The 26,774-nt window shown below is 39.2% G+C and overlaps 1 protein-coding gene across 3 annotated transcripts in view; it reads left to right on the plus strand.

Moving 5' to 3' along the window:
* Positions 1 to 7,187: 7,187 nt before the first annotated feature.
* Positions 7,188 to 26,774, plus strand: part of arl13b (ADP-ribosylation factor-like 13b) — a 29,466-nt gene continuing 9,879 nt past the window's right edge. Inside the window, exons 1-8 of one of the 3 annotated variants that reach the window (XM_034177105.1) lie at positions 7,188 to 7,622; positions 16,628 to 16,698; positions 16,783 to 17,032; positions 18,257 to 18,362; positions 18,965 to 19,167; positions 19,441 to 19,555; positions 19,700 to 19,853; positions 22,610 to 22,732. In XM_034177105.1, coding sequence (XP_034032996.1) covers positions 7,564 to 7,622; positions 16,628 to 16,698; positions 16,783 to 17,032; positions 18,257 to 18,362; positions 18,965 to 19,167; positions 19,441 to 19,555; positions 19,700 to 19,853; positions 22,610 to 22,732 — 1,081 coding nt within the window. In that variant the 5' untranslated portion in view covers positions 7,188 to 7,563. Of the gene's footprint in view, positions 7,623 to 15,113; positions 15,232 to 16,627; positions 16,699 to 16,782; positions 17,033 to 18,256; positions 18,363 to 18,964; positions 19,168 to 19,440; positions 19,556 to 19,699; positions 19,854 to 22,609; positions 22,733 to 26,774 lie in introns of those variants that run through there. The other 2 variants (XM_034177099.1, XM_034177113.1) reach the window with 2 other exon arrangements.

The raw sequence follows: 26,774 nt of genomic DNA on the forward strand, positions 1-26,774 counted from the left end.
GCAGATAATTGGCAATTAATTTTCCACCCTGACAAATGCACAGTGATAAGGATTTGTACAAAACATCCTGACTACAAATATGATATGGTGGATCAGTCTGCAAAAAAATCCTTCTTGAATTTATACAACAAGAAAAAGACCTGGGGGTCACTGTTGACCAAGACTTGACATTGAAAGCCACATTGCATCCATTGTCTCCAAAGCAAATCAAATGGCGGGACTTCTGTGGCGATCATTCGAATATGTGGACAAAGAAGTTTTGAACACCCTGTATAAGTCACTGATACGACCACACATTGAGTAAGGGGCACTGATTTGGTCACCATACATATGGTAACTAGCAGATCTAGTGGAAAGTGTCCAAAGATGAGCAACCAAGAGTGTCGGGACTACATAGACCCACCATATGAAGAAAGACTGAACATAACTACCCTCTCTACTATACAAGAGACTATGGGGGACCTTATTAACACATTCAAATATGTACATGGACTATACAACACTACACAGTACATACCAGAAGTGATGAGGAATATGAAGACCAGAGCGCACACTTTACGCTTAAAAAGGAGCACTACAAATACTGACAAAAGACTGTCCTTCTTAAGCAATCGGGTCATACCATGGTGGAATGGGCTACCTGATAAAGTTGTCACTGCTCCATCAGTCAATGCTTTCAAAACAAGGCTACTAGACAAGTATACAAAATACCACCCAGGGAAACATAATTGGGGGAAACCGGGGCACAGTGAATCAGTAGCTATATCTGCAAAACTTCATATATACGAGGTCTATTAGAAAAGAAGCTGACCGTTTTATTTTTTTAAAAAACTATATGGGTTTGATTCATATGTTTTTACGTCAGCCAAGCTTGAACCTTCGTGCGCATGCGTGAGTTTTCCTTCCACGCCTGTCGTGACAGTCATTCGCCTGTGAGCACGCCTTGTGGGAGGAGTGGTCCCAGCCCCCTCATCGGATTTTCATTGTCTGAGAAGTTGCGGAGAGACTGGCGCTGTGCTTCATCAAAATTTTTTAAGAACTGTGAGGCACATCCAATTGGATACCATTCGAGAAATTAAGAAGCTGGTTTTCGGTGAAAATGTTAACCGGCTGATGAGAGATTTTGGATTGTTTCTATCGCTGTAAAGGACTTCCCACAGAGCGGGACGTCGCGCAGTGCTCTGAGGCGATGTCGTCATCCTGTTTCAATCTGAAAACCTCCAAATTAAAGCCTCTGTTGACCCGGACGTCGTGAGAGAAGAGAACTTTCAGAAGAGGTCGAATCAGCAGTTTTATCCGACATTCCACTGTTAAAGGAGATTTTTTTTAATAAAAGAACGTGCAGCGGATGGCGCGTCGGCTCGCAGCCGGCGCAGGTGCGCCCGCCACAGAAAACACCTCTGTGTTGATAACCATTTGTAAAATCCAGGGCGGCTTGTTGGTGGCTTTCAGTTGAGTGAGTATCTGAGAAATTGTTTAACAGCAGGGCATGTTCCAACTTGTCCTTAAGGCTTCCAACGGAGGTGTTTTTCCTGTGGCGGGCGCGCCGCGCCGGCTGCGAGCCAACGCGCCAATCCGTCCGTACGTCTTTCATTAAAAAAATCTCCTTTAACAGTGGAATGTCCAGATAAACTGCTGATTCCGACCTCTTCTGAAAGTTCTCTGTTCTCTCACGACGTCCTGGGTCAACAGAGGCTTAAATTTGGAGGTTTTCAGCTTGAAACAGGATGACGACGTCGCCTCGGAGCGCTGCGCGACGTCCCGCTCCGTGGGAAGTCCTTACAGTGATAGAAACAATCCAAAATCTCTCATCAGCCATTAACATTTTCACCGAAAACCAGCTTAATTTGTCGAATGGTGTCCACTCGGATGTGCCTCACACTTTCTGAAAAAAGTTTGATGAAGCACAGCGCCAGTCTCTCAGCAACTTCTCAGACAAAGGAATTCCGACGAGGGGGCTGGACCACTCCTCCCACAAGGCGTGCTCACAGGCGAATGACGTCACCGACAGGCGTGAAAAAACTCTCGCATGCCCACGAGGGTTCAAGCTTGGCTGATGTAATCACACGTGATTCAAATCCATATGTTTTTTTAAAAAAATAAGAAGGTCGGATACTAATAGACCTCGTATTTGCAGCAGTTTTGCCATTTTTTATGCATAAAGACATCCCCCTTGTAAATTTGTGTTTTGTTTTTGGATACATTAAGGGTAAAACTAAGTGGCAAGTGAAGTCAGTTTTTTCCTATCAAAAGTAAATTTTGTGAATGTCATTGTCTTTGTATTTATTACTCACAACAAAGAAAAGGTGGCCCAAAAAATTGTTATTAGTTAGAAGACTACCCCGTCCAACTGATGAGCATGTGTTATGTCTTCTCCAGACTATCAGCTATTTGATAACATGACTCATGTGTATCACATGCACCCGGGGCACAGTGAATCAGTGCAGAAAGTGATTTACTAAGCCCCAGTATCAAGTGGATGACAAATATTACTTGTTGAAGCTTATACATTTATTTTTCCATTAATTATTTCTATAATTTTAAATAACTGTTGTCATATTTGAACAGAAATGATGACAGTTGTATTTATAATCATTTCTAAAGGACTTATATCACTATATAAGACACTCACACATTACATAGCCGGTTTTCTGGATTATAGTTTGTATATGCATCAGCATATATTTAATAATTTTGAAGAAATCTTTATAATCGTGTTTTTTCATTATATTCTGAGTTGATTCACTGTGTCCAGGGCACAGTGAATCAAAAAATTTTAAAATTGATTTTAAACACCTATAAATTACACTTGGGGAGACATAAATATCACACCCTTATAAACAATAACTTGCTGTATTAAATCCACAATAGAATGACCTAAACCTTTGCATAATGTGTTTATGCTGCCACAAAACAACATTTCTGATCCACTGTGCCCGGCTTTCCCTACAGAGCACTTGACTGCCCCATAAACTCAATATGACAGTCAGCTGAAAAGGAATCACATAAGGAGCGGTTTCAACTGGAGGAAACTCCTACCTAACTGAAGACTCTATAAAATAGTGCTCATTATTTGCAGGAAAATTGTATTTTAGGCGAAAGTTAACAAAAATGAAAAGAGAAGTGCTTTTGAGATCAGCCTCTTTGACCATTTTTTATTGTGCATAATTGTATTATTTTCTTCCATATTGCTGATTGTTGTAAATGGCAGCACGGTGGATTAGTGGTTAGCACTGTTGCCTCACAGTGAGAAGGTCATGGGTTCGATTCCCACCTCTGGCCTTTCTGTGTGGAGTTTGTGTGGCTTTCCTCCAGGCGCTCTAAAAGTCATGCAGGTTAGATGAATCGGAAACTTTATAATTGTCCAGTCTCCCTTGCAAAAGAGATCTCTATCTCAATGGGACAAACCTGGTTAAATAAAGATTAAATTGGAAATACTTATTTGATTTCCTCCTGTTACTAACGCTGTCTGTGTCCCTGCTGGTGGTTACAGGTCTAATTTAACGGTAACTTAGGAGAGAAGTTGTGAACTGTTTACAAGAAAAGAAATATGAATTGAAATTGATAATATCTCCACAAGATGGCAGTAGTGCAACGCCACAGATTGAGCAAAGACCGACACAGCACACCTGTGTAATGCGTGTTTTAGTCGGCGGGGTATGGAGCTAAATCAAGGCCAAAAGGTTTGTAATCTGAAAATAAAGATTGAAAAAATAAATTTTGAAACTGAAAATTAAAGTTTTGTAATCTGAAAATAATAAAGATTGAAAAAATTAATTTTGAAAACTGAAAATTCAATGTTCGTCAATTTTATAATCATTTAAAAAGTATTATCAAAATAAAAATAAGTGTAAGATATATATTTTTCAGTTTAAATACATTTTTGATTCAGCTCTGTAATTTTTTGATTAAATAATTTATTTCATTCATATTTCTTTTTTTCACCTTCAGATCTTTTTTTCACTTTCAGATCTTATTTTTTCAGTTTCAAACTTTTGGCCCTGTTCTGGCATGAGAAGGCGTGGCTTTGATTGAGAGGGGCGTGGAAATGTGAGTGACAGGAGAGCAAACCGTCCTCACATGATGTTGCTTTCAGGAAACGTGGGTACTTTGATAGATAATGACTTAACACTTTCTCTCCACTGTATTGTCTTGATACCGGTAAATAAAGTGATGCTAAAGACGTCTATTGCAAGTAATTCTAGACCACTCTTGGTCATTTTTGATGTTTAAAAACTGGAAAATATGCAAGATTATAAAGTTTAATGCCTATACCTAAAAAAAAACTGTGTCCCAAGACGTGAATGCAGCACAGCATCGCTGCATGAAAATGAGGCAGGTCGCTCATTTTACAGGCTGCCAGCCATTATTGTCCATCAAGCAGTGGAGTGTTACGAGCTTTCTAAGTGACACACAGAGAGACCTGGCTCAGCAGATCTGAAGAAAGCTTTAATATGGCCAGAACCAAACAGACCGCCGGTAAATCCAAAGCCGCCCGGAAGAGCGCTCCAGCTACCGGCGGTGTGAAGAAGCCTCGCCATTACAGGCTCGGACTCCACTGCTATCAGAAATCCGTCGAGCTGCTGATCCACAAGCTGCCCTTCCAGCACCTGGTGAGAGAAATCGCTCAGGACTTCAAGACCGATCTCCGTTTTCAGAGCTCTGCTGTGATGCTCTGCAGGAGGCCGGCGAGGCTGACCTGGACCTGTGGATCAGCAGCTCGCTGGATTTCTGGTAGCGGTGGATCTCTCTCAGCGCTTCAGTGCCGGGCCTGTAACGGCGAGGCTTCTAAACACCACCTGTAGCCGGGGCACTCTTCCAGCTTGGGATTTGGATTTACCGGCGGTCTGCTTGGTTACACTGTGAAACTGCCGGCCACTTTGTTACATCGTCATTAAATTCACTATCCGGTACACACGAGGTCTGTTGGAAAAGTATCGGACCTTTTTATTTTTTTCAAAAACCTGATGGATTTGAATCACGTGTGCTTGCATGAGCAAACCTTGAACCTTCGTGCGCATGTGTGAATTTTTTCACGCCTGTCGATTGCGTCATTAGGCTTTGTGTAAGGATGGGTGTAGTCTTTCGTCGTTTTTTTCTTTGCAAGGAAATGGCGGAACGACTGGAGCAGCACGACTGCATCAAATTTTGCCAGAAACTGGGCGACAGCCAGGTGGAAACCATTCGGATTATTCAGACGGCTTTCGGTGACGATCCTGTGGGCATCACACAGATTAAGGAGAGGTACAACCGGTTTAAAGACGGCTGCACAATGGTGGAGAGCGAGCCACGTTCCGGTCGGCCATCAACATGCTGAAATGACCAGATCATTCCAAAGTGAACGCTGTGGTGATGCGGGACCGTCGTGTGATTATCTGAGAAATTGCGGAAGAGGTGGACATCAGCACTTTTTCGGCACATTCCACTGTGACAAAAGATTTTGCCATGAAAAGAGTTGCAGCGAAATTCATGCCAATGGCTTTGGCATGAAGCTGATGGCGGAACAAAAGCGCCACCGTGTTGAAGTCTCACAGGACATGTGACATGCTCACCTCTTCCACAATTTCTCGGATAGTCACACGACTGAAAAGCCACCGAAAGCCATCTGAATCTTACAAATGGTGAAAGAGGTGAGCATGTCACAACATGTCCTGTGAGACTTCAACACGGTGGCGCTTTTGTTCCGCCATCAGCTTGATGCCCAAGCCATTGGCATGAATTTTGCTACAACTCTTTTCATGCCAAAATCTTCTGTCACAGTGGAATGTGCCGAAAAAGTGCTGATGTCCACCTCTTCCGCAATTTCTCAGATAGTCACACGACAGTCCCGCATCACCACAGCGTTCACTTTGGAAATGATCTGGTCATTTCAGCATGTTGATGACCGACCAGAGCGTGGCTCGCTCTCCACCGTTGTGCGGCCATCTTTAAACCGGTTGTACTGCTCCTTAATCTGTGTGATGCCCACAGGATCGTCACCGAAAGCCGTCTGAATCTTCCGAATGGTTTCCACCTGGCTGTCGCCATTTCCTTGCAAAGAAAAAACGACGAGAGACTACACCCATCCTCACACAAAGGCTGCTTACAAGCAAATGACACAATCGACAGGCGTGAAAAAATTCACGCATGCGCACGAAGGTTCAAGGTTGGCTCATGCAATTACACGTGATTCAAATCCATCAGGTTTTGGCAAAAAATAAAAAGGTCCAATAATTTTCTAATAGACCCTCGTACGGATCCACTGAACCAACTGCTACACATCGATCACAATAAACAGCTTTATCTTGAGAGTTTAAAGCCTCGTAATAAGCTTTCTTTCTCTCTATTTTCTTTCACGCGCCAGTCGCGTAGTAAATAAACGATGGAGATGGCAGCAGAGTCACTATCTATCAAAGGACCCACGTTTCCTGAATGCAACATCATGTGAGAAGTGATTGGTCTGCTGTCACTCACAATTCCACGCCCCTCTCAATCGAAGCCACGCCCTCCCACGCCAGAACAGGGCCAAAAGTTTGAAACTGAAAAAATAACTGAAAATGAAAAAAAGATCTGAAGGTGAAAAAAAGAAATATGAATGAAAATAAATTTGATCAAAAGAATTCCAGAGCTGAATCAAAAATTTATTTAAACTGAAAAATATATATCTTACACTTATTTTTATTTTAATAATACTTTTTAAATGATTATAAAATTCAAGAACAAACACTGAATTTTCAGTTTCAAAATTTATTTTTTCAAACTTTTTTTATTTTCAAATTACAAAACTTTTGGCCTTGATTTAGCTCCATAACAGGGGCGCTATTTTATCAAGTAAATTCAGAGATTAGTTTACGGCGTAAAATTGACGTAAATACGTCTGCAGCCTAGCAGCGAAAGGGGACGACGTAAACAAAACAGCTCGTTGAAACGTTGAAGCTTTCCAAGCAAATGGATTAAAATCCACGGTTCGAAACAACATGGCGCATATGATATGTGTTGGTCAGTAGCAAGAAACCAGCAGTCTATAAGTAAACACACACGTTATCTTAGCATAAGAAGCCAGTTTTACATTTAAAAGCTTCCACCTGGTAGCGGATTTTTTTTATGTTTATATGTCTGCTTTAAAAAGCCAGCGATATTTTTTTTGCTTCATTTACGTCACAATCACGAAACGACACAGGACCTACCAGCTCGACACATGGTTCGAAGCTCTGATAGCAGTCGTATCATCAGTGCTAATGGTAACGTTTCATGAGCAAAATCTGTAATTTCGCTGCAGTAGACTGATTTACTCATAAGCGGAGCTTTTATTGGGGTAGAAGCTAATATGCATTTGCGTTCACAGTGGAAAGCAATAGCTATCGCAGTCGTTAGCTAAATTAGCGTTAAATCTTGATTGAGCTTGTTGCTAACGGGACACAGATTTAGTTCTGCAAACTGATAATATGCAAACGCTCCTTCGCTTATCAGTTTGGGCATCACTGTCAACAACAATTATTAATGTAAACTAATTTAGTTCCCGAGAAGACTGACTGTTATTGTATTGTGACACCTGGGCAAATGAATATTTGATTACAAATAGAGATGTTCGGCCTGATGGCGAACTGTTGCTCTTGGCTGAAACGCTGGCGAGAGCCTGTCAGGTAAGTTTGGTGATATTCTACAATAAAGTCTTGTCACTTTGCATTAATAACTGTTAATTTTATTTTTGTTCGTGGGCACGCTAACCAGTTTGATATTGGATCATCTTCTCCGACTAGCTCACATCAATTCATAACCGTCGAAAAAGCATTTAACATGTTAAAAATAAGGCAGTTTTATTTTGTTCATTTGTTTGTATGTTTATGCCTTGTAATTTAAGCATTTTACTGCTGCAACCCCTGTTTACTTTTCTTGTTAAACTACTGTTTGGTGCAAAAAGGTACAAATCTGTACAATAATTTATTCACAGACTACATCAGTAAAATACTGCTTTATTCGTGGTCACATTCAGACACAGTGCTGTTTGAATGTTTGTGAACCCCTTGAGCCTTTACATGTATTCATTTTTTATGACAATAAAAAAAGAAACAGCAAGGCTTTTTATATTAAAATTATACCCTTTAAACTCACAGTGAAATGTAATATCTATTTCATAGATTTAAAAAAAATACAAAGTGATGGTGTGAAAAAGTAAGCACACCCTTCAGTATCACACATATAAACCATCACTTTTACATCCAGTCTTTTTCAGACAAGCTAAGGGAATGGACGTATGAACATTCCCTTAGGTTGTACAAGGGAATGTTCATATGTCACTCCACACAGATTTACCATAGAGTACAATACTGTTTATGTTTCTTCATAACTCTTGTAAATAAAGTCCAAGATGTGATCAGTAACTTGAAAATGTTAATGCATCCATCCCCTGACTTGTCTGAAGAACACTAAAATTGATGGTTTATATGTGTTATAATAAGAGTGCACTTACTTATTCACACCATCATTTTGGCTTTTAGATTTTTATTTCTTTTAATTCATGATGTGGAGATTACTTTTCACCATGAGTTTAAAGGGTATAATTTTAGAAATGCCACCAAATTTTATCTTTGGCAATTTTACTTCATCAAAGCCTTGTCACTGACAAAGAATAGGTGTCAATATCCCCAGTCAACTCAACTTTCTGTTTTTCACTCTCTGTTTTTGTAAGGAGATCACTACACAAAGTTAGGCCATTGCTGTTGATATGTAGTGTATGTGGCCTATGAACTATATTGTTAATTAAACTGCCTGTTGTCACATTCATGCACATATGAATATGAAGACCAGAGGGCCCACTTTACGATTAAAAAGGAGCACTACAAATGGTGACAAAAGAATGCCCTTCTTAGGCAATCGGGTCATACCATGGTGGTATGGGCTACCTGATGAACTTGTCACTGCACCATCAATCATTGTCTTCAAAACAAGGCTACTAGACAAGTATATAGAATACTACCCAGGGAAACATAATTAGGGGAAACCGGGGCACAGTGAATCAGTAGCTATATCTGCAAAACTTCATATATATTTGCAGCAATTTAGCCATATTTTTATGGATAAAGACATCCTCCTTATAAATTTGTGTTTTGTTTTTGGATACATTAAGGGTAAAACTAAAGTCAGTTTTTTCCTATCAAAAGTAAATTTTGTGAATGTCATTGTCTTTGTATTTATTACTCACAACAAAGAAAAGGTGGCCCAAAAAATTATTAGTTAGAAGACTACCCCGTCCAACTGATGAGCATGTGTTATGTCTTCTCCAGACTATCAGCTATTTGATAACATGACTCGTGTATCAAATGCACCCGGGGCACAGTGAATCAGTGTAGAAAGTGATTTACTAAGCCCCAGTATCAAGTGGATGACAAATATTACTTGTTGAAGCTTATACATTTATTTTTCCATGAATTATTTCTATAATTTTAAATAACTGTTTGAATATTTGAACAGAAATGACAGTTGTATTTATAATCATTTCAATTCAATTCAATTTTATTTATATAGCGCCAAATCACAACAAACAGTTGCCCCAAGGCGCTTTATATTGTAAGGCAATGCCATACAATAATTACGTAAAAACCCCAAAGGTCAAAACGACCCCCTGTGAGCAAGCACTTGGCGACAGTGGGAAGGAAAAACTCCCTTTTAACAGGAAGAAACCTCCAGCAGAACCAGGCTCAGGGAGGGGCAGTCTTCTGCTGGGACTGGTTGGGGCTGAGGGAGAGAACCAGGAAAAAGACATGCTGTGGAGGGGAGCAGAGATCACTAATGATTAAATGCAGAGTGGTGCATACAGAGCAAAAAGAGAAAGAAACACTCAGTGCATTATGGGAACCCCCCAGCAGTCTAAGTCTATAGCAGCATAACTAAGGGATGGTTCAGGGTCACCTGATCCAGCCCTAACTATAAGCTTTAGCAAAAAGGAAAGTTTTAAGCCTAATCTTAAAAGTAGAGAGGGTGTCTGTCTCCCTGATCCGAATTGGGAGCTGGTTCCACAGGAGAGGAGCCTGAAAGCTGAAGGCTCTGCCTCCCATTCTACTCTTACAAACCCTAGGAACTACAAGTAAGCCTGCAGTCTGAGAGCGAAGCGCTCTATTGGGGTGATATGGTACTATGAGGTCCCTAAGATAAGAAGGGACCTGATTATTCAAAACGTTATAAGTAAGAAGAAGAATTTTAAATTCTATTCTAGAATTAACAGGAAGCCAATGAAGAGAGGCCAATATGGGTGAGGTATGCTCTCTCCTTCTAGTCCCCGTCAGTACTCTAGCTGCAGCATTTTGAATTAACTGAAGGCTTTTCAGGGAACTTTTAGGACAACCTGATAATAATGAATTACAATAGTCCAGCCTAGAGGAAATAAATGCATGAATTAGTTTTTCAGCATCACTCTGAGACAAGACCTTTCTAATTTTAGAGATACTGCTTAAATGCAAAAAAGCAGTCTTACATATTTGTTTAATATGCGCTTTGAATGACATATCCTGATCAAAAATGACTCCAAGATTTCTCACAGTATTACTAGAGGTCAGGGTAATGCCATCCAGAGTAAGGATCTGGTTAGACACCATGTTTCTAAGATTTGTGGGGCCAAGTACAATAACTTCAGTTTTATCTGAGTTTAAAAGCAGGAAATTAGAGGTCATCCATGTCCTTATGTCTGTAAGACAATCCTGCAGTTTAGCTAATTGGTGTGTGTCCTCTGGCTTCATGGATAGATAAAGCTGGGTATCATCTGCGTAACAATGAAAATTTAAGCAATGCCGTCTAATAATACTGCCTAAGGGAAGCATGTATAAAGTGAATAAAATTGGTCCTAGCACAGAACCTTGTGGAACTCCATAATTAACCTTAGTCCGTGAAGAAGATTCCCCATTTACATGAACAAATTGTAATCTATTAGATAAATATGATTCAAACCACTGCAGTGCAGTGCCTTTAATACGTATGGCAAAGGACATATCACTATATAAGACACTCACACATTACATAGCCGGTTTTCTGGATTATAGTTTATATATGCATCAGCATATATTTATTAATTTTGAAGAAATCTTTATATATATAATATTAATATTATTATCTATTTATATTATATTTGCAGCAGTTTAGCCATATTTTATGCATAAAGACATCCCCCTTATAAAGTAGTGTTTTGTTTTTGGATACATTAAGGGTAAAACTAAGTGGCAAGTGAAGGCAGTTTTTGCCTATCAAAAATAAATTTTGTGAGTGTCATGGTCTTTGTATTTATTACTCACAACAAAGGGTGGCCCAAAAAAGTTGACAGTGTATCAAGATCTACCAAGCCATATCGAAAGCCATAGCGTAGCCGCAATTTATTGTGCATCAATACAATACAATTTCCTGGCACAAAGAAAGTTTGAACAATAATAATGCATTATTGAAGTAAATCTGCATGGTGCAAAGAATAAGCACAAGTAGGCCTAGAACTGGCCTGTAACAACACAACAACAAACAGCTACACAACGCCTAATTAAAGTTGGAAAACTTGGTCCCTACCTTAGCTGGACTTCTGGCACTGAGAGGAGGCAAGAAGTCAGAAAGACTAAATCCAAAAGCTATGCATATTCAGCATGGTTTGAATGTTTCAGAAATTTCAGGCAACAATTTAGAAAACTATTCCAGAAATTTACCTCTGCTGAGCCACCTAACGTCTGTGTGCAGCAGTCTCCAGCTGCACACGGAATAAGGAAAAGTAAATAAATAAAAAAAACTAACACCCCCAAGCACTGATAAAATCTTTATCAAAAGCAGTAAATCACAGTATTAATAGTCACAGTTTATCTCTGTATTATATTTATAAACTGTTACAGGAACGGCTCCGTGTTGCTTTCGTAAACATTACAAACAATGAATGCATGAAAAATAAATAAATAAATGAAAAATAAAATCCCAAACCGGACATATCTTTAACACAGCAGTAAATCGCAGAATTAAGTCACAGTTTAACTGAGCTAACGGCTCACTATTTTCGTTCACAACAATGCACAAAAAATAAATTAATAAAAATACTGACTTCTGAACGTTCCATACCATTTTGTTCACAGTTAACTTATTTAGGCTCTTTAAGCTGTTATGTTGCTTCAAAACATTTTTTCTCATTTTCATTTTTCGTCCTCTGTATTCTGCACCATAGAAGAAAAGAAGAGCCCTCTTCTTCTTTTATGGGTTTAAATGGCAGCCGGCATCCTGTTGGTGCAGTGCTGCACCTTCTGCATCAATCGTTATTGCAACAATGTCGTTATACCACCTGTGTCATGCTATTGACTCGAACTCAGCCGGTGATTGACCAGTCGACCGCAATGATGGTTGACGTGGTTGACTGGTTGGGACGCCAGAGCTAGAGACTAGAAGTGAAATGGGAAATGTACCTGTAGCCAGACCTACTCAATCCTGCTTTCAACTTTATTTTGTGCACCGTGGCAGCTCACTTTAAACTTCAGCAGAGGGTGCCCTACAAAAGATTTCAAGTTTTCTGTCAACATTCCAAATAGGTTTTAGGGCAGGAATACCATTGCCTTTCACCCAAACAGGAAAAGATAATCTGTTCGTTCATTAACATTAGCTTCAAAAGACAACATCTGTGATGGTGTGTGAGTGTGTGTGTGTTTATTTTAAATGAATATTAGGGTTGATATGATTTGCAAATCATTATATTCTGTTTTGAATTAAGGTACATTTTACACATCATCCCAAGCATTTTGTGAATAGGGATGTGCGTAACGTTGGCACACATTACGCCCACACAGTGACCGTAGTCATTTTCTATCATTTAACAAATCCTATATTCATATCATTTCTGTTTTTTATTTTGCTTTTAGCTTTGTTTAGCATCATAGTGCAGCCTTATTATTACTAGGATCTCCTGTTGCACTGAAGATATTTTGTATTTTAATGACCAGGGCTCCTTTGTGTGTCTATATAATTGAAGTCAGTAACTTATTACATATTAAATACAGTCAGGTATGTATTTGGACAGTGACACAGTTTTTGCAAATTTACTTCTGTACATTCTACAATGGATTTAAAAATCAGCAGTGGACAATTGACTGATAAACAGTTTCCTGGCTAGGTATGGCCTGTTCCTCATTATTCATTGACAAATTACTAGAGTTGATTCAATGTGTTGAATGTGTATTTGGTAGGTGTTCATTAGAATTTGGCATGAGATCAAAGATGTGTTAATGCAAGTGAAGCAAGCCATTAGCCTGAAAAACTAAACCTATGAGACACAGCAGAACCTTTAGAGAGTCTATACTTCAACATCTTGTTTATGTAATTTCACCTCCATTGTTTTGGTGTTCAGAGTCATAACAAAAATTGTATCATTGTCCATATACTTGTGTACCCTATTGTATTATCCACTTTAATTTCAGTTTATTTAATTTTATATAGCATCAAATCACAACAAAGCTGCCTCAAGGCACTTAACACGTGTAAGGTCTAACGTTACCAACCCCTAGAGCAAGCACACAGGTGACAGTGGTAAGGAAAATCTCCCCCTGATGATGCTGAGGAAGAAACCTTAACACTGGAACTCCCAACGACCTGCCAAATGGCAGTTATACCTTTAAATCCCAAGGACCTGCCAAATGGCAGTTATACCTTTAAATCCCAAGGCGCTGCCAAATGGCACTCCCTGGATTTACATCTCAACGACCCCCTTTCATGAGCTAATACACAGTAGCACCTTATTCAGCTTGCGCATTTATCCTCTTTGTGTCAGCAAAATAAAAAATAGTTTGTTGCATTTGTAAGAAGTAACTCTAAAGACAGAACCCAAGTACATAAGAAAAAACAGATGTTTAGTTATAAAGAATAAAATAAACTTTTCAACTTTATCAGATTCTTTGACCATAAAGACATACCCATAGCTTTAGGAATGATATTTGTACCACTATTACTTCAGTAGTTATTATGCTAATGTTTTGTTATTTCTATATTCTTATTATTTCTATTGTTACCAGGTGACATTTGACCTAGTTTGTTTGAACGCACCTGGCACTGCCACATCTCCTTTCTGTGAACTTGTTACAAAAAACACAACACTTAGTGGAAGAAATTTAGATTCAAGATTCAAAGCTTTATTGTCATATGCACAGTACTTTGCTGCCCACACTGGATGTCCAAAATATCTTATATGCTCTGTGCTATAAAAGCTTAGCCATCTCTGCGTCTCTCAGTCAACAGAGTGAGTATGTGTTGTGAGCTGGCTTTCCAGCACTTGCATATTCTGATCTAATGGCCCCCATGTACATAACAAAATGTGGCCTAATGAGATGTAAAGTACCCCAGTGCTGCCATTTGGCAGCGCTTGGTAGATAGAGGAGTAGTGTAGTGCTGCCATTTGGCAGCGCTTGGTAGATAGAGGAGTAGTGTAAAAATGCTGGTAATCCCAGACCAGACTCAGAGGGGTGGCCCACTGCTTAAGCCATTCTAAGAGTTGCATGGTTTTTACAAAGTTTTACAAAGCTAAAGAAACAGAAAACAGGAAATCAAAGCAAAAAAGGTGGAATTGTTGAGATGATCACACAAGCATTTAAGCTGCAGGCAGGGGGTCATCCAGCGGCCTGGGGTGCAGGGCCAGCGTCCATCCATCATACCGTCAGTGGGCCTGTCACTGTGGCAGTTTATTCCAAAATGCAGACTGCAGTGTGCTGCTTCAGCCTCAGGCATGGCATCTCCTGGTCAGTCCTACATGTGGTACTTCACCACATATTGTAATTTTGTGAAATTCATATTTGATTAGCACTGGTATGGTGTACTTTGTTGTGCTGTATTAATTTTAACAGTCCTTGAGCCATGCATTCATTGAACGAGACATCATAATTTTTATCTGCCAACTGGCCGATTGATTTAGCTGATAGTCCCTTTGCCCTTTGAAACAGAGTATTTAAAAGCCTGAATGTGAAGTAGCAAAATGTATCTCACAGTGCTTAACCCACATGGTATCTGAGAGATCTGATCCTCTGGACTTAGCTAGAAATCCTCATATAATCCCACAGTCAGTGGATCTCTTTCTTTTAGACTTGCAAGACAGTTGAGGTGTTAGACAGACAGTTATGGGTTAGCCAAAGAAGAGGGCTAGCAGGTGTCTCAAATTTTTGGCTTTATTATTCATTGAGGAACTGCTCTGATGGCCAGTTGGTTCCAGAGAACTGTTACGTGGATTGTACGTTTGATATCTTTGCGACGCAAGTGTCAAAGTTAAGTATATGAATAGAGATAGAATATAAACACTCTGTTGACTCCAACCAATTTGAAATGTGCCCCCCATTATTTTTCAGTTTTTCTTTTCAGTTAATTTCTGTCATAATTTGTACTTGTCTGTAGTTTGCTATCCAGTTTTCAGGGATTGAAATATTTATCATATTTTTTTGGTGTACAAGTCGTGCCGGTGCATAAGTCACATTGGAATATAAATTGTACAATTTTTCTGTATGATCAGCTCTTTAATTTGGTATTTTTCTGTGTTGTTGTAGTTTTTATTATTGGGATTTATTCTTTTATTATTAGTATATTTTGTTTAATGCCTTGATTCCTGGGAAAGTCAGATATAAGATACTCAGTTATTAATAAGTGTGATTTTTTTTTTTTTTTTTTTTTTTTTTTGGCATGTAAGTCACATGGGAGTATAAATCGGAGGTCCTTCCAAACTACAAAAAATAAAGTACTCCAGAAAATACAGTATCCATATCAGTTTGCTTTGATGGGTTACACAGCACGTTTATTTCTGAAGTGGTTTTCTAAACAACTTAGTGAGCATTAACACCACTTCTGCTGAAATACCAGATCCATTAGCCAACTAATAGAAAATTCATCAAGTTTATCGTATTCCATATATTAAATAAGTGCTTCTAGCAGTCTATGGTTCTCTCTCTGTGTGTATTTGTATTAATGTCAGGGTAAATTAAATATGTTTGACTTATAGGCTATTAGTCAGGCAAAAAAGGAATTGTTCTGTGAAATTTTGTGATATTTTATAACCTAAACAATTATTAACCCTATTGATTTTTCTAATTTATTACTTCTGCATTCTCCCATTTTTTTGCATTGGGTCACCACAGCACATCAGGTTTGAGCCCACGTGTATTTGGCACAAAATTTATGCTGGATCCCTTCCGTGATTCAACTCCTGATATATTGTACATGGAGAATGGGGCACAGGTGATCTAGAACAAAAGCCAGTCTGTACGGAGAAGTAAGCGTACTAACTAACCACTTGCTGTAAAAGTAGATAACTAATAATAAATAGGTTATTCGAACCACAACAGGCTAATTACACTTTGATTCTAATATGTATGTTTTGACATATTCCCTGAAGAAAAAGCACAGAAATACAAATTTGCTGTTTCTACAACTGACCAAGTTTTGCAAATAAAGCTTGTGTTGGTGCAGACGTTCTGCTTTAAAGTTATGGCATGTTGATTTATCAGGGCAGCTGCAGTTTCGTTTTGTTGACTGCTGACTGATTCCATTCACTGTACATCTGTGGTTGTATTGGTCATTCAGATTTGGATTGCCTAATCTGTTTCTTCAAATGGATCATGACACCTAATGCTACACAGGTTGTATTGTGTAATTTATTTTCCTTGCCTTACAGGAAAGTGACGTTGGTGTTGGTGGGATTAGATAATGCAGGGAAGACGGCTACAGTCCGAGGGATCCAAGGAGGTGCCAAATCTTTATTTATGTTCATGCATTTTCAGTGTTTTGAATGATTTATTGTTGTCATGAAGATTTTGTATTTTCTTTTAGATAATCCTGTCGATGTGGCCCCTACAGTGGGTTTTTCCAAGGTTGACCTGAAACAGGGCAAATTTGAGGTGACCATCTTTGATTTAGGTGGAGGAAAGAGAATCCGGGGCATCTGGAAGAACTACTATTCAGAGTCACATGGTGTGGTGTTTGTGGTGGATTCTAGCGACATCCAACGCATCCAGGAGACAAGAGAAACCATGGCTGAGGTCCTCCAGCATCCACGCATCGCTGGCAAACCTGTACTAGTGTGAGTGTTTTGGCAGCTTTAGGAGGTCTTGAGAGGCACCCGGTTGCCTGGGAAATGATGCTTTGAAAGGAACATTATGCAACAAAATACATAAGTAATTAAAATATCAGAGGTGACAATTTAAAGTGTGTGGAAAAGTTCAAGGGTAGCATTACGTGGGCAGAAACAACAAGAAAGTTATGAAAAAGGAAAGGCTGTGGAGGTGTCTGAGTAATTGCTTACTTAAAATGCACAGTCTGAAAGACAAAGTACATTTACACTTGAAGGCATGCTGCAGCAGCACAGTTGCTAGTGGTTTGCACTTATGCCTCACAGCAATAAGGTCTTGGGATCACTTCCCACCTGGGGCCTTTCTGTGTGGCGTTTGCATGTTCTCTCCATGTTTGTGTGAGTTCTCTCCGGGTGCTCCGTCTTCCTCCCACTTCAAACACATGCAGGTTAGGTGAGTGGGAAACTTTAAATTGTTCATAGGTGTGCGTGCATGTGTGAATGTGTTTGTGTGTCTGTTTGTGGCCCTGTGATAGAGTGGTGTTCTGTCCACAGTGTACCCTGCCTCACGCCCTGTGTCTGCTGGCATAGGCTCCAGCCCCCTGTGACCCTTAATTGGAGTAAGTCAGTATAAACAGTGAATGAACGGGTCAGTGTAGCTGCACAGTTTGAAAGACACAAACTACATTTACAGTTGAGGGTATCGGTTTACAGGAACATCGACTCAGGTTTCCCCAGCTACATATGTTTCATTTTTATCAAAGTGTCACCTTGGTTATAATGTCTACTATGTTTCCTCAAATATATCTGTCTGGAAAGATTGCTACCCTGTGAAAAAGGACATTGGCAACTGCATTAAGGTGAAAAACTCTGGGATCAGTCACTGAACCTTATGGCACACCAGATGTATGATTATTTATCGAGACATATATTCATCTGTGGGACAGGTTAGACATTTTTTTTTTGTTTGTGTTACTGTGAGAAGTCTTGGATGCAGCACAAATTTTGAGCAAGAACAGAGCAACTGCTGACTGAGTTTGGTCACTTCCTTTACAATTACTGCAATGTTAAAATTAACAACAAAGGTGAGATATTTGAACCTGTTGCCATTTGAGTCACAGGACAGGGATTTGGTTTAGGAGGTTTAAATAAAAAATAAAACATAGTTATTTAAATTTCAGGTTGTTTCACAATGAAAATGACTAACAGCTCCTTTTCTCTCTGTCTGGTTACTAGGCTTGCCAACAAACAAGACCATGAGGGAGCACTGGCTGAAGCAGAAATCATTGAGACCTTGTCACTCGAGAAGCTTGTTAATGAGAACAGGTGTCTTTGTCAGATTGTAAGTGTTTCTGCACCTGTTGCTGAACTGCTGTTGGGTGACATTAAGGGTACTGGGTTTATTCTGGTCACCAGCACATAGAAAAGCTAGGCTTGGTTTGTACAGTAGTTGGTTCTCGTCATGCAAAGTTAATAAATTTGCCTCAATCTGTATTAATGGTAGAGGACAGTATATGATACTATAAATGTGTCTGGCTACTAATGCATCACCTCATACCTGCAGTGTTATTGTAATGCCCTCTACACTAAACCAACAATAATATCAGATGAATGGAATATTTAACAGTACTCTTACAATATTTTCAAGAGTGAAGTAGCACCTAATTTAACCTGGGAATTATCGTTGGTGATGTGTACATGCTGGTTTTTACGTATATACAGTGAACATGTGACCATTGTTTCAAAATTGTTTCTCTAACACCTAGGTTTTTATCATTGTGTACATTAATCCAGCAGTGGAAACTGACATTTTATGGCATGACAGAATCTTCCAAAGCATAGATGGCATGATCAAGAGATTCTAATAAAATCAAGCTTGCATTTCTCAGTGCTGAAATGTTTTGAGTTGTAAATTCTAATCTTCTCTATCTGCTTCCACCGCAGGAGCCATGCTCAGCAGTACTGGGCTATGGCAAGAAATTAGACAAATCCATCAAAAGGGGTCTAAACTGGCTCCTCAACAACATTGCCATAGATTATGAGGCCATTACTGAACGTGTGCAGAAAGACACGGCTGAGCAACGTGCAAAGGAAGAGCAAGACAAGAAAGAGAGAGCAGAACGAGTGCGCCAGATACGAGAAGAGAGGTAAGGACACATTGAAGACTGAAGCAACATTTTATCACATCAAGTGGAATAATAAAAAAGTTCATTTTGCTTTCAGAAGAATTTAAAGCAAAAAATTATGAATTTCTTTGATTACAGCCACAAAAAACATAAATTACTACAATAATTTTGAATGGGCCAACTTCCATTGAATGATTCACTCATCAGTTTGTGAAATGTACTTTTTATTGAACCATGAGTCATGCATTATCACTGAGGGCAGTTCATGTATCATCAAGTTTGTTGGTATCACAGAGAAAGGCAGGAACAAGAAGAGGCAGAACGTGAAGGCAGGCAGACCGAGAAAGAGGAGCCCAATGATGACAGCATGCTCAACCCCTTCCAGTCAATAGGAAGTGTGATCGCTGAGGTATGTAGGCAGGATGATGATCTAATTGGTGTATTGGTGGTCTTCTCCACAAAACATAATCTGTTATTGACATATAAGTATAGTGAATTTTGTTGCAGATGCCTCTAAAGTTTTGATTTTTATAATCTTTCATGTTTAACTCAGAATGAGGATAAAGATAATGGGAACAGACAAATCGAGCTCCAAGAGGGCAGGAACAGTAGCCCAAGGGCAGATGATCAAGATGAGGAGGAGTATGAAGATGACAACCAGCAAGAGCCAAGTAACGCAAAACAACTGCATGAGAGCAGTAGTTCAGGTGAGTCCTCAGTGGCCTAAGCATGAAACTGAAAAAGGTGCTTTGGAGAAATGCAAACTGGACTGCAATATAGAGCGTATATCTCCACCCACCCCCACTCAGTGGAGAATTGAGTATATGAATATGTTTTGGACATGCTGACTTTTTTAATTGTAAAAAGTCACTGGATGCACATTTATTAGAAAATTATCATAATAATAATATAAAAAAAAATGTATTTTTATATAACGGCTGAGTGGATCCTTGTCATTTGATTGGTGCTTTGTATGTCATGTGACATGGATTATTTGTCCCATTTGTGTTGCGTTGCATTTAGAGTGCAATTTGGTTCCATATGTTTGATACAATTGCACTCTGTGCACGCAGACACTGCACACACAAATCCACTGCGCTGTAAGTTGTCTGGAGGCTGTTAGCAGGACGTTAGAATGAAAAGCTGGATTAATTTGTGACATGATTTTTTTTTTTTTTTTTTTTTTTTTTTTTTTTTTTTTTACTGCACTGATGAAGTACACAGTCTTTTTTTGGTAGTACACGTGCGCGCAAGCGCTGTCCCGGTTGTGTGAGCATGTGCGTGCGTGGAACAATGACACAAACGGGACGGCAATTTGATTGCGCTTATTGACGGTACTAGTTCTTGTAACACACACACACACAAATCCACTCCACTGTAAGCTGTCTAGATGCATGAAGAGCTGTTCAGATGAAAAGCTGGCATATTTTTAGGCTGGACTGAGGAACAACACTTTTTTTTTTTTTTTTTTTTTTTTTGTAAGTACAAAGTCAGTGCACAGCATCACCAGACTACACGTCACAATTTGGACTCCTATTTAAAATTTGTGTTGGACTTCAGCAGCAGTGGAACACCAAAATGTAAGTCCCTTTTCTGTTGTTTATAAATTAATAAAATATCAAATGACAAGGATCTGTTTTAGCCATTATATAAAACAAATAATGAAAGTTATTCCAATGGAAGGAATATTTAATTTGGTGAAAGCTGGAACATACCATTCAACTCAGTGAAGCTTTCATCTCATGAAATATTCGTACCATTGAACTCAAACATTCATTATTTGTATACCATTTGATTTGAGGGTCTGCATCAAATGGAGAAACACCATATCAAAGCACTCCATTTATTCTGTTTCAGATTCTTTATTGTAATTTTAATAAGTACAACAAAAAGTAAGGTGCAAGCCTTTCAGTGCAAATGTAAACCACATGCAGACTGAAAAGGTTTGGATAAGGAAAGAAGATAAACATAAAATTTAACAGAATGTTAAAAGGTGTGTTCAAAGTGCAAATTTAAAAAAAAAAGAAAGGAAAAAATTAAGTACATAGTAGCAAAAAAGAGATTGCATATTAAAAAAAGACAAAGGTATGTACAAAACTGTGGATATTTCAGTGTCAATGGAAATTGCACATGGACAAATATTGTGGCATGTCACCTGGCTATGTGGTTCCAGTGGCATTCAAAGCTCTGACAGTAGTTGGGTAGAAACTGTTTTTCAATCTCTTTGTACTTGCTTTAATGACCCTGTGCCGTCTGCCTGATGGCAGTCGCTCAAACAGGGAGTGGCCAGGGTGGGATGAGTCCTTTGAGATGGTGTTGGTGCAAAGCAAAAAGTTTTTTTTTTTGTTTGTTTGTTTGTTTGTTTTTTGTTTTTTTTTTTTTTTTTTAGTCATTTTTACCCAAGGCCAAAATACGGCCATCGTGTATTGCAAAGGCAATCCATCCATCAGTAGGTCTGTCTGTGTGTGCCAGGGTCTTCAAATTCACAGGGAACATTCTTGGGACACAGACCTTGGACAAGTACAAAGGTGACTAATCTTGACCTATTTTAAGAGGTCAAAAGGTCACATTCTGTGTCCTATTTTATGTTCGTACATCTGAGGGTATATTAGTATTGCGTTATATTTTGATTAATCCTGTTACAAGCATTCACTTCCATTGTATTTCAGTTATTTGAAAAACACTTTACCAACTTGTTCAAATACTGGGGAAATCACACAGGATCATAAGTTGCACTTTTATTCCTATATTGTCTCTTTCATTTTGGAATTTTGTGCACTGTTGTCATGTACTTTTTATTATTGAAATTTATTTTTTCATTATTTGAGTTCATATTGTTTAATGTATTGATTCCCGGGAAAGCCCTATATAAATAGTTACTGTAATAATTATTAATAAAAATTAAAATGTGATATGTAAGAAAAATTAGGTTTTTACTCCAGTACAAATGATGCCATAATATTAAGGATAAAAGATTCAAACTTTTCCCTCTGCCGATGGGAAAGACTTTGCTTATTAAATGTTTCAGTGTTGCACCATATGGGTATAAAGTAAGATGTTCTATCCATGTTTATTATGAAACCATATAGTTAAACATACACCCAGAGACTGCAACATACAATACTTCAAACTCTGAGGAGGGTTCTATTTATATGTAGGAGCCTCCTGTTATGTATTTTTTTTAAAGCTTTGAGTAATGCATATCTGATATATAAAGTTAATTATACATGAAGAGCACAATTATATGATCTGTTGAGGGATAAAAATGTTGTGTACTTAAAGGTGTTTGTGTTGAAATTCTGTGACAAAAGATGAAGTGTCGGCAGATGGAAATGAAATTTTCTTTATTCAGTCTAGTTTAAACAGATGAATGCCACTGCTACTTATATTGTTGTCATTAGCATTCTAATCAGAATATAACCCCTGGGTCATACAGCCACAATGTCTGTGTGTGTGTGTATAGCCACCTCAGGTGAGCATCGCAAGAAGAAGACCAGGAAGCTGTATCTGAAAAGGAAGCACCGTGTGGATCCTCTGAAGAGTGAAGATGGCCCTGCAGAGACCCAGACTCCTCCACCCCCACCAGGTACAGCAGGTCTGCACGCTGCGCTGTCTGTATACTAAACAGTTTCTTGAGGACGTCGAGACAATAAAGCTTGAATTAAAAATAAATAAAATGCTAGTCGGAATAAGTCAGGAGTGGTCGGCATTTCAAACTGTTTTTAAAACAAAAATCTGCAGTAACAAAATGTTCTCGCAACACTTCAAACTGATTGGTGTTTGGATTTGTCCTCCTTGTTGGCTTCTTGTGGTGGAATTCTAAGCTATTAACCTTGTTAGCAAACAACTAATTCTCTTTTTTTGTAGTTATTTATCATGATATTTCTTTCATTCAAAGACCAGCAAATGTCTTTCAATGTCCATGTGTGCAATGTCTGCATATATTGCGACAAACATCCTTCTTAACAAACCCGTCTTTTTTGCTATTGGGTAAGGCGTAAACTGCTCAGCCTCCTTGTTGTGCATCCGGGTATCTTTGGGTTGACACATGCATACAGTACGCTGTAACCCTAACAGTGATGAGGTGTATTGATAACTTAATGTTGTCGGACTGCAAAAGGCGGAACTCTGAAGTGAGCAAGAGCAGCACCTGGGTAGCCTGTGACATGTACGTATCGGAGAACAAGAAGACAAGATGGCTGAGTGAGGAATCCAACGCACTCTGAGTAAAAGCTAGTGTATGAAGGCAGTTTTGCTTCTATATGAAGCTGAAGGGAAAGCACTTGGTCAAGAGCCACACTGTATACGAGGTGTGTCAAACAAAGCTTTTATTTTTGTAAATGTGGCAGGCATGAGAAACCGCATTACTCATTTCCACTCAGAGCAAGAAGAAAAACACTCTGTTCTTAGTTGGTGATAAACAGAGGACCATGAAGCAAGTGATGCCAAACGTCCATCCAACTCTGAAAGGCCGATGTGAATTACACACTTTATCGCAACTTTTATTTCCAAGGATTTCCATCCGTAGTCAGTCATTAAGATTCTTTCTAGCTGTGTCAGGCATTTTGGAGCTGAGATGCAGTGTCCCATCTCAATATACCTAGAAAGGCCTGAATCTTAAAGCAATTGTTGGTAGTCCTGGAGAGCTAGCAAGAGAGCTAGGAAGATTTGAAAGTAACACCTCCTCTCCTCCTCTAGGACGCTTTGTATATAAAATAATTTTGTGTTGGATTAATCGTTTTCTCTGCAAATTGGCCATTGAAAACGGCTGTAATCACTTCCTGAATCACAGAGGAACACTCTAGCGTCAGCCATTCGCGTGTGCACGCATGTGCATGCCTAACAAGCTGCAGAAAGCATTTTGACAGTCTAAAAAGGTAAATGTTTTTTTGTTTTTTTTGTCATGTTTACATTGTCATGGCCATGAGTGCAATTTGGTGGGGGTTAGGGGGGACATGCCCCCCACCTTTTAAACCAGGGGGGACAGAATATGGTATGCCCCCCCACCTTCTGACATATGTGTGTACTTGAAACATGCTATGCCAGTCTTATGTGCAAACCATATCAGAATAATATCTTTGTTTCTGCAAGTTTGTATTTTTAGCAGCACTGACTTGTTTACAACACCTGTTTCTTGTTTATCACATTCGGAATTTTCTGGGACTGCATTTGCCCAGATTTGAAACCAAAAATAGTTGCCTCTAGGGACTAGTGTCTGCACATAAGTATCAATGGACCATATGCTAATTTACTAAATTCTGAAAGTTAGAAAAGGAAATCAGAAAAGCTATCTGGGACCTCAGAAAGCCCATCTGCAATTATTGCTTGATCTCCAAAATCAGTCTATGCAAGCGAAATTATGTTCAGTATGAGTGTTGTCATTAGTGCCGCTTCGAAAATTAAATTCATGATAAGTAATTATCCTAAACTTATGATCTGTTGTTTTTTCAAACTCATGCAAAAACAAATCTTGAGAAAAAAAATACAGTATGCGATAGTTAATAATTATTAAGAGCCTGTTCTTTCATATTTATGAATACATTTTACCACATTGCAGTTGTTTTTTTTTTTTAATGAAAACTCAACCCATCATTCTTTTTGAGTTCTACACATGTGGTTACACCTTATTTACACCAGGATGTTAATAAAATCAGTGCTGGCTATTCTCAGAATAAAGTACTTATATCCACAGTTTCAAATTGCATAAGTCAAATGGTGTCCACTTTATGGTCTTCTCAAAACATTAAAATTATTGTTCTGGATGCTCAGAATGCATCTGAGCTTATCTAGAAACCGTTGACTTCTGGGGGCCTAAAGCGGCCCCCAGACCCCCGGCCTATGGGCCTTGCACTTTGTCCCCCCCAATTTCTACTTCTAAATTGCACCCTTGGTCATGGCTTGGTAAAACACTTGTGTGTTCTTTCCTTCTCACATGCAGCTGTTAAATATGATTATAACAGACTTAACGTATTGTTATAATGTTCAGACGAGCTGTGCTCTGATGCGATCTGCTGACATCACCACTTCCTCTGTTCACTTCTTTATTCCACTTGACGAGCTGCACATCGTGTTGCTGATGAGATCGCGCCGTGTAGCACGACATTTATGCGCAAAAGATTTTTTTTTTAACATTTCAGCTCGTCAAGTGGAGTAAAGAAGATGTGAACAGAGTGAGTGGTGACATCACAGAAGCATGTGACTTTGAGCATGAGCCATCAGCAGCAAACAGCGAACATTCGTGTGAGAACAGGTTTGATCCACAGAGCTGTGACACGTCCCTGTAAAAGCAAGAAACCCAGTGTTGTTTTTCTTCCTGAACAACGTTTGAGTCAGTCAACTAGCACAAACCTAAGTGCCTGGAGCGGCCGCTGGTAACGGCGTGCGTGTTACATGCATGAGAAGTGGATGTTGGCATGTCCCCTTGCTGGCCATCCATCCGTGTGGAGTTGACCTGGACGTAGAAATGTCGTCTCGCTGGAGATCGGTCCGTGAGAAGGAGTTAATGGACTACTTAACTTGCTGCACTTGTGAGAGAAATAAAAGTGAAGCAAAGCTACATGTGGCAGTCACACACATGGACGAGCGAGAGGGTTGGAATGAAACAGGACTCCCTCAGCTGCAGCAGCAGAAAGGGGTGCTACCATTGGTGGAAAAAACAGAAGCTAACCAATCACATTCACCAACTCCACTTGGGTTTGGTGACATTGCACAAACCCACGTGGGTGTGTGGGTTGGATGGGTCTGTCTGTGTGCGTGCGTGCGTTTTTGCGAACGGAATTTTATTACGTGTCTCTGTCTGCGACTGGAAAGAAGTTAAAAAAAAAAAAAAAATTACACAAAATTTTTCTTTATCACTGGTGTAAAATATATTACCAAATAAACAGTGATCCCCAAGCCACGTAATTTGGTTGCAGAGAGAAGGAAATTGTGGTTTTGTGTGGAGCGAAAAGCAGACGCAAACAGTTTTGAAAGATGTGATATTGGCCGTGCTTGGAGTGTGTTTTACTGTGTGTGGTAGAGTGTTTTAGTGTGTGTAGTTAGTGTGTGGTGTAGTTTTTTATTTATTTAGTCTGTCAAAATAATCAGGCGTCTTGGAACATTGTGTAAAGTCTCTCTCTTTTTTTGGAACTACATGAAGATGATCGAACTGCATTTTTTAATGCAGTATGTCAGAATGAAAGAAAAATGTTAAGTCACACAGCTGAGGTTGTGCTGAAAAAATGACACCAAATAAGGCCAGGTAATCAGTTTTTTAAGGTAAATTATGAAGGCAAATCCAAAAATAGTCAGAAACGCCCAAAAATAGCCAAGACTCTCAGCATAGACGGTGTGCTGCAGTACGCAATTCTACGTTGGGCCCGGTGTGAAAGGGGCTTAACAGGAAATGTGAAAATGAGTAATATACGAGGTCTGTTAGAAACGTATCCGACCTTATTATTTTTTTCAAAAACCATATGGATTTGAATCACGTGTGATTGCGTCAGACAAGCTTGAACCCTCGTGCGCATGCGTGAGTTTTTCCATGCCTGTCGGTTGCGTCATTCGCCTGTAAGCAGGCTTTGAGTGAGGAGTGGTGGAAACAATTTGAAAAATTTATCTGGCTTTCGGTGAAACTTTTACGGGCTTCA

Source organism: Thalassophryne amazonica, chromosome 1, assembly GCF_902500255.1.
Source record: "Thalassophryne amazonica chromosome 1, fThaAma1.1, whole genome shotgun sequence".
NCBI classification, from domain to species: Eukaryota; Metazoa; Chordata; class Actinopteri; order Batrachoidiformes; family Batrachoididae; genus Thalassophryne; species Thalassophryne amazonica.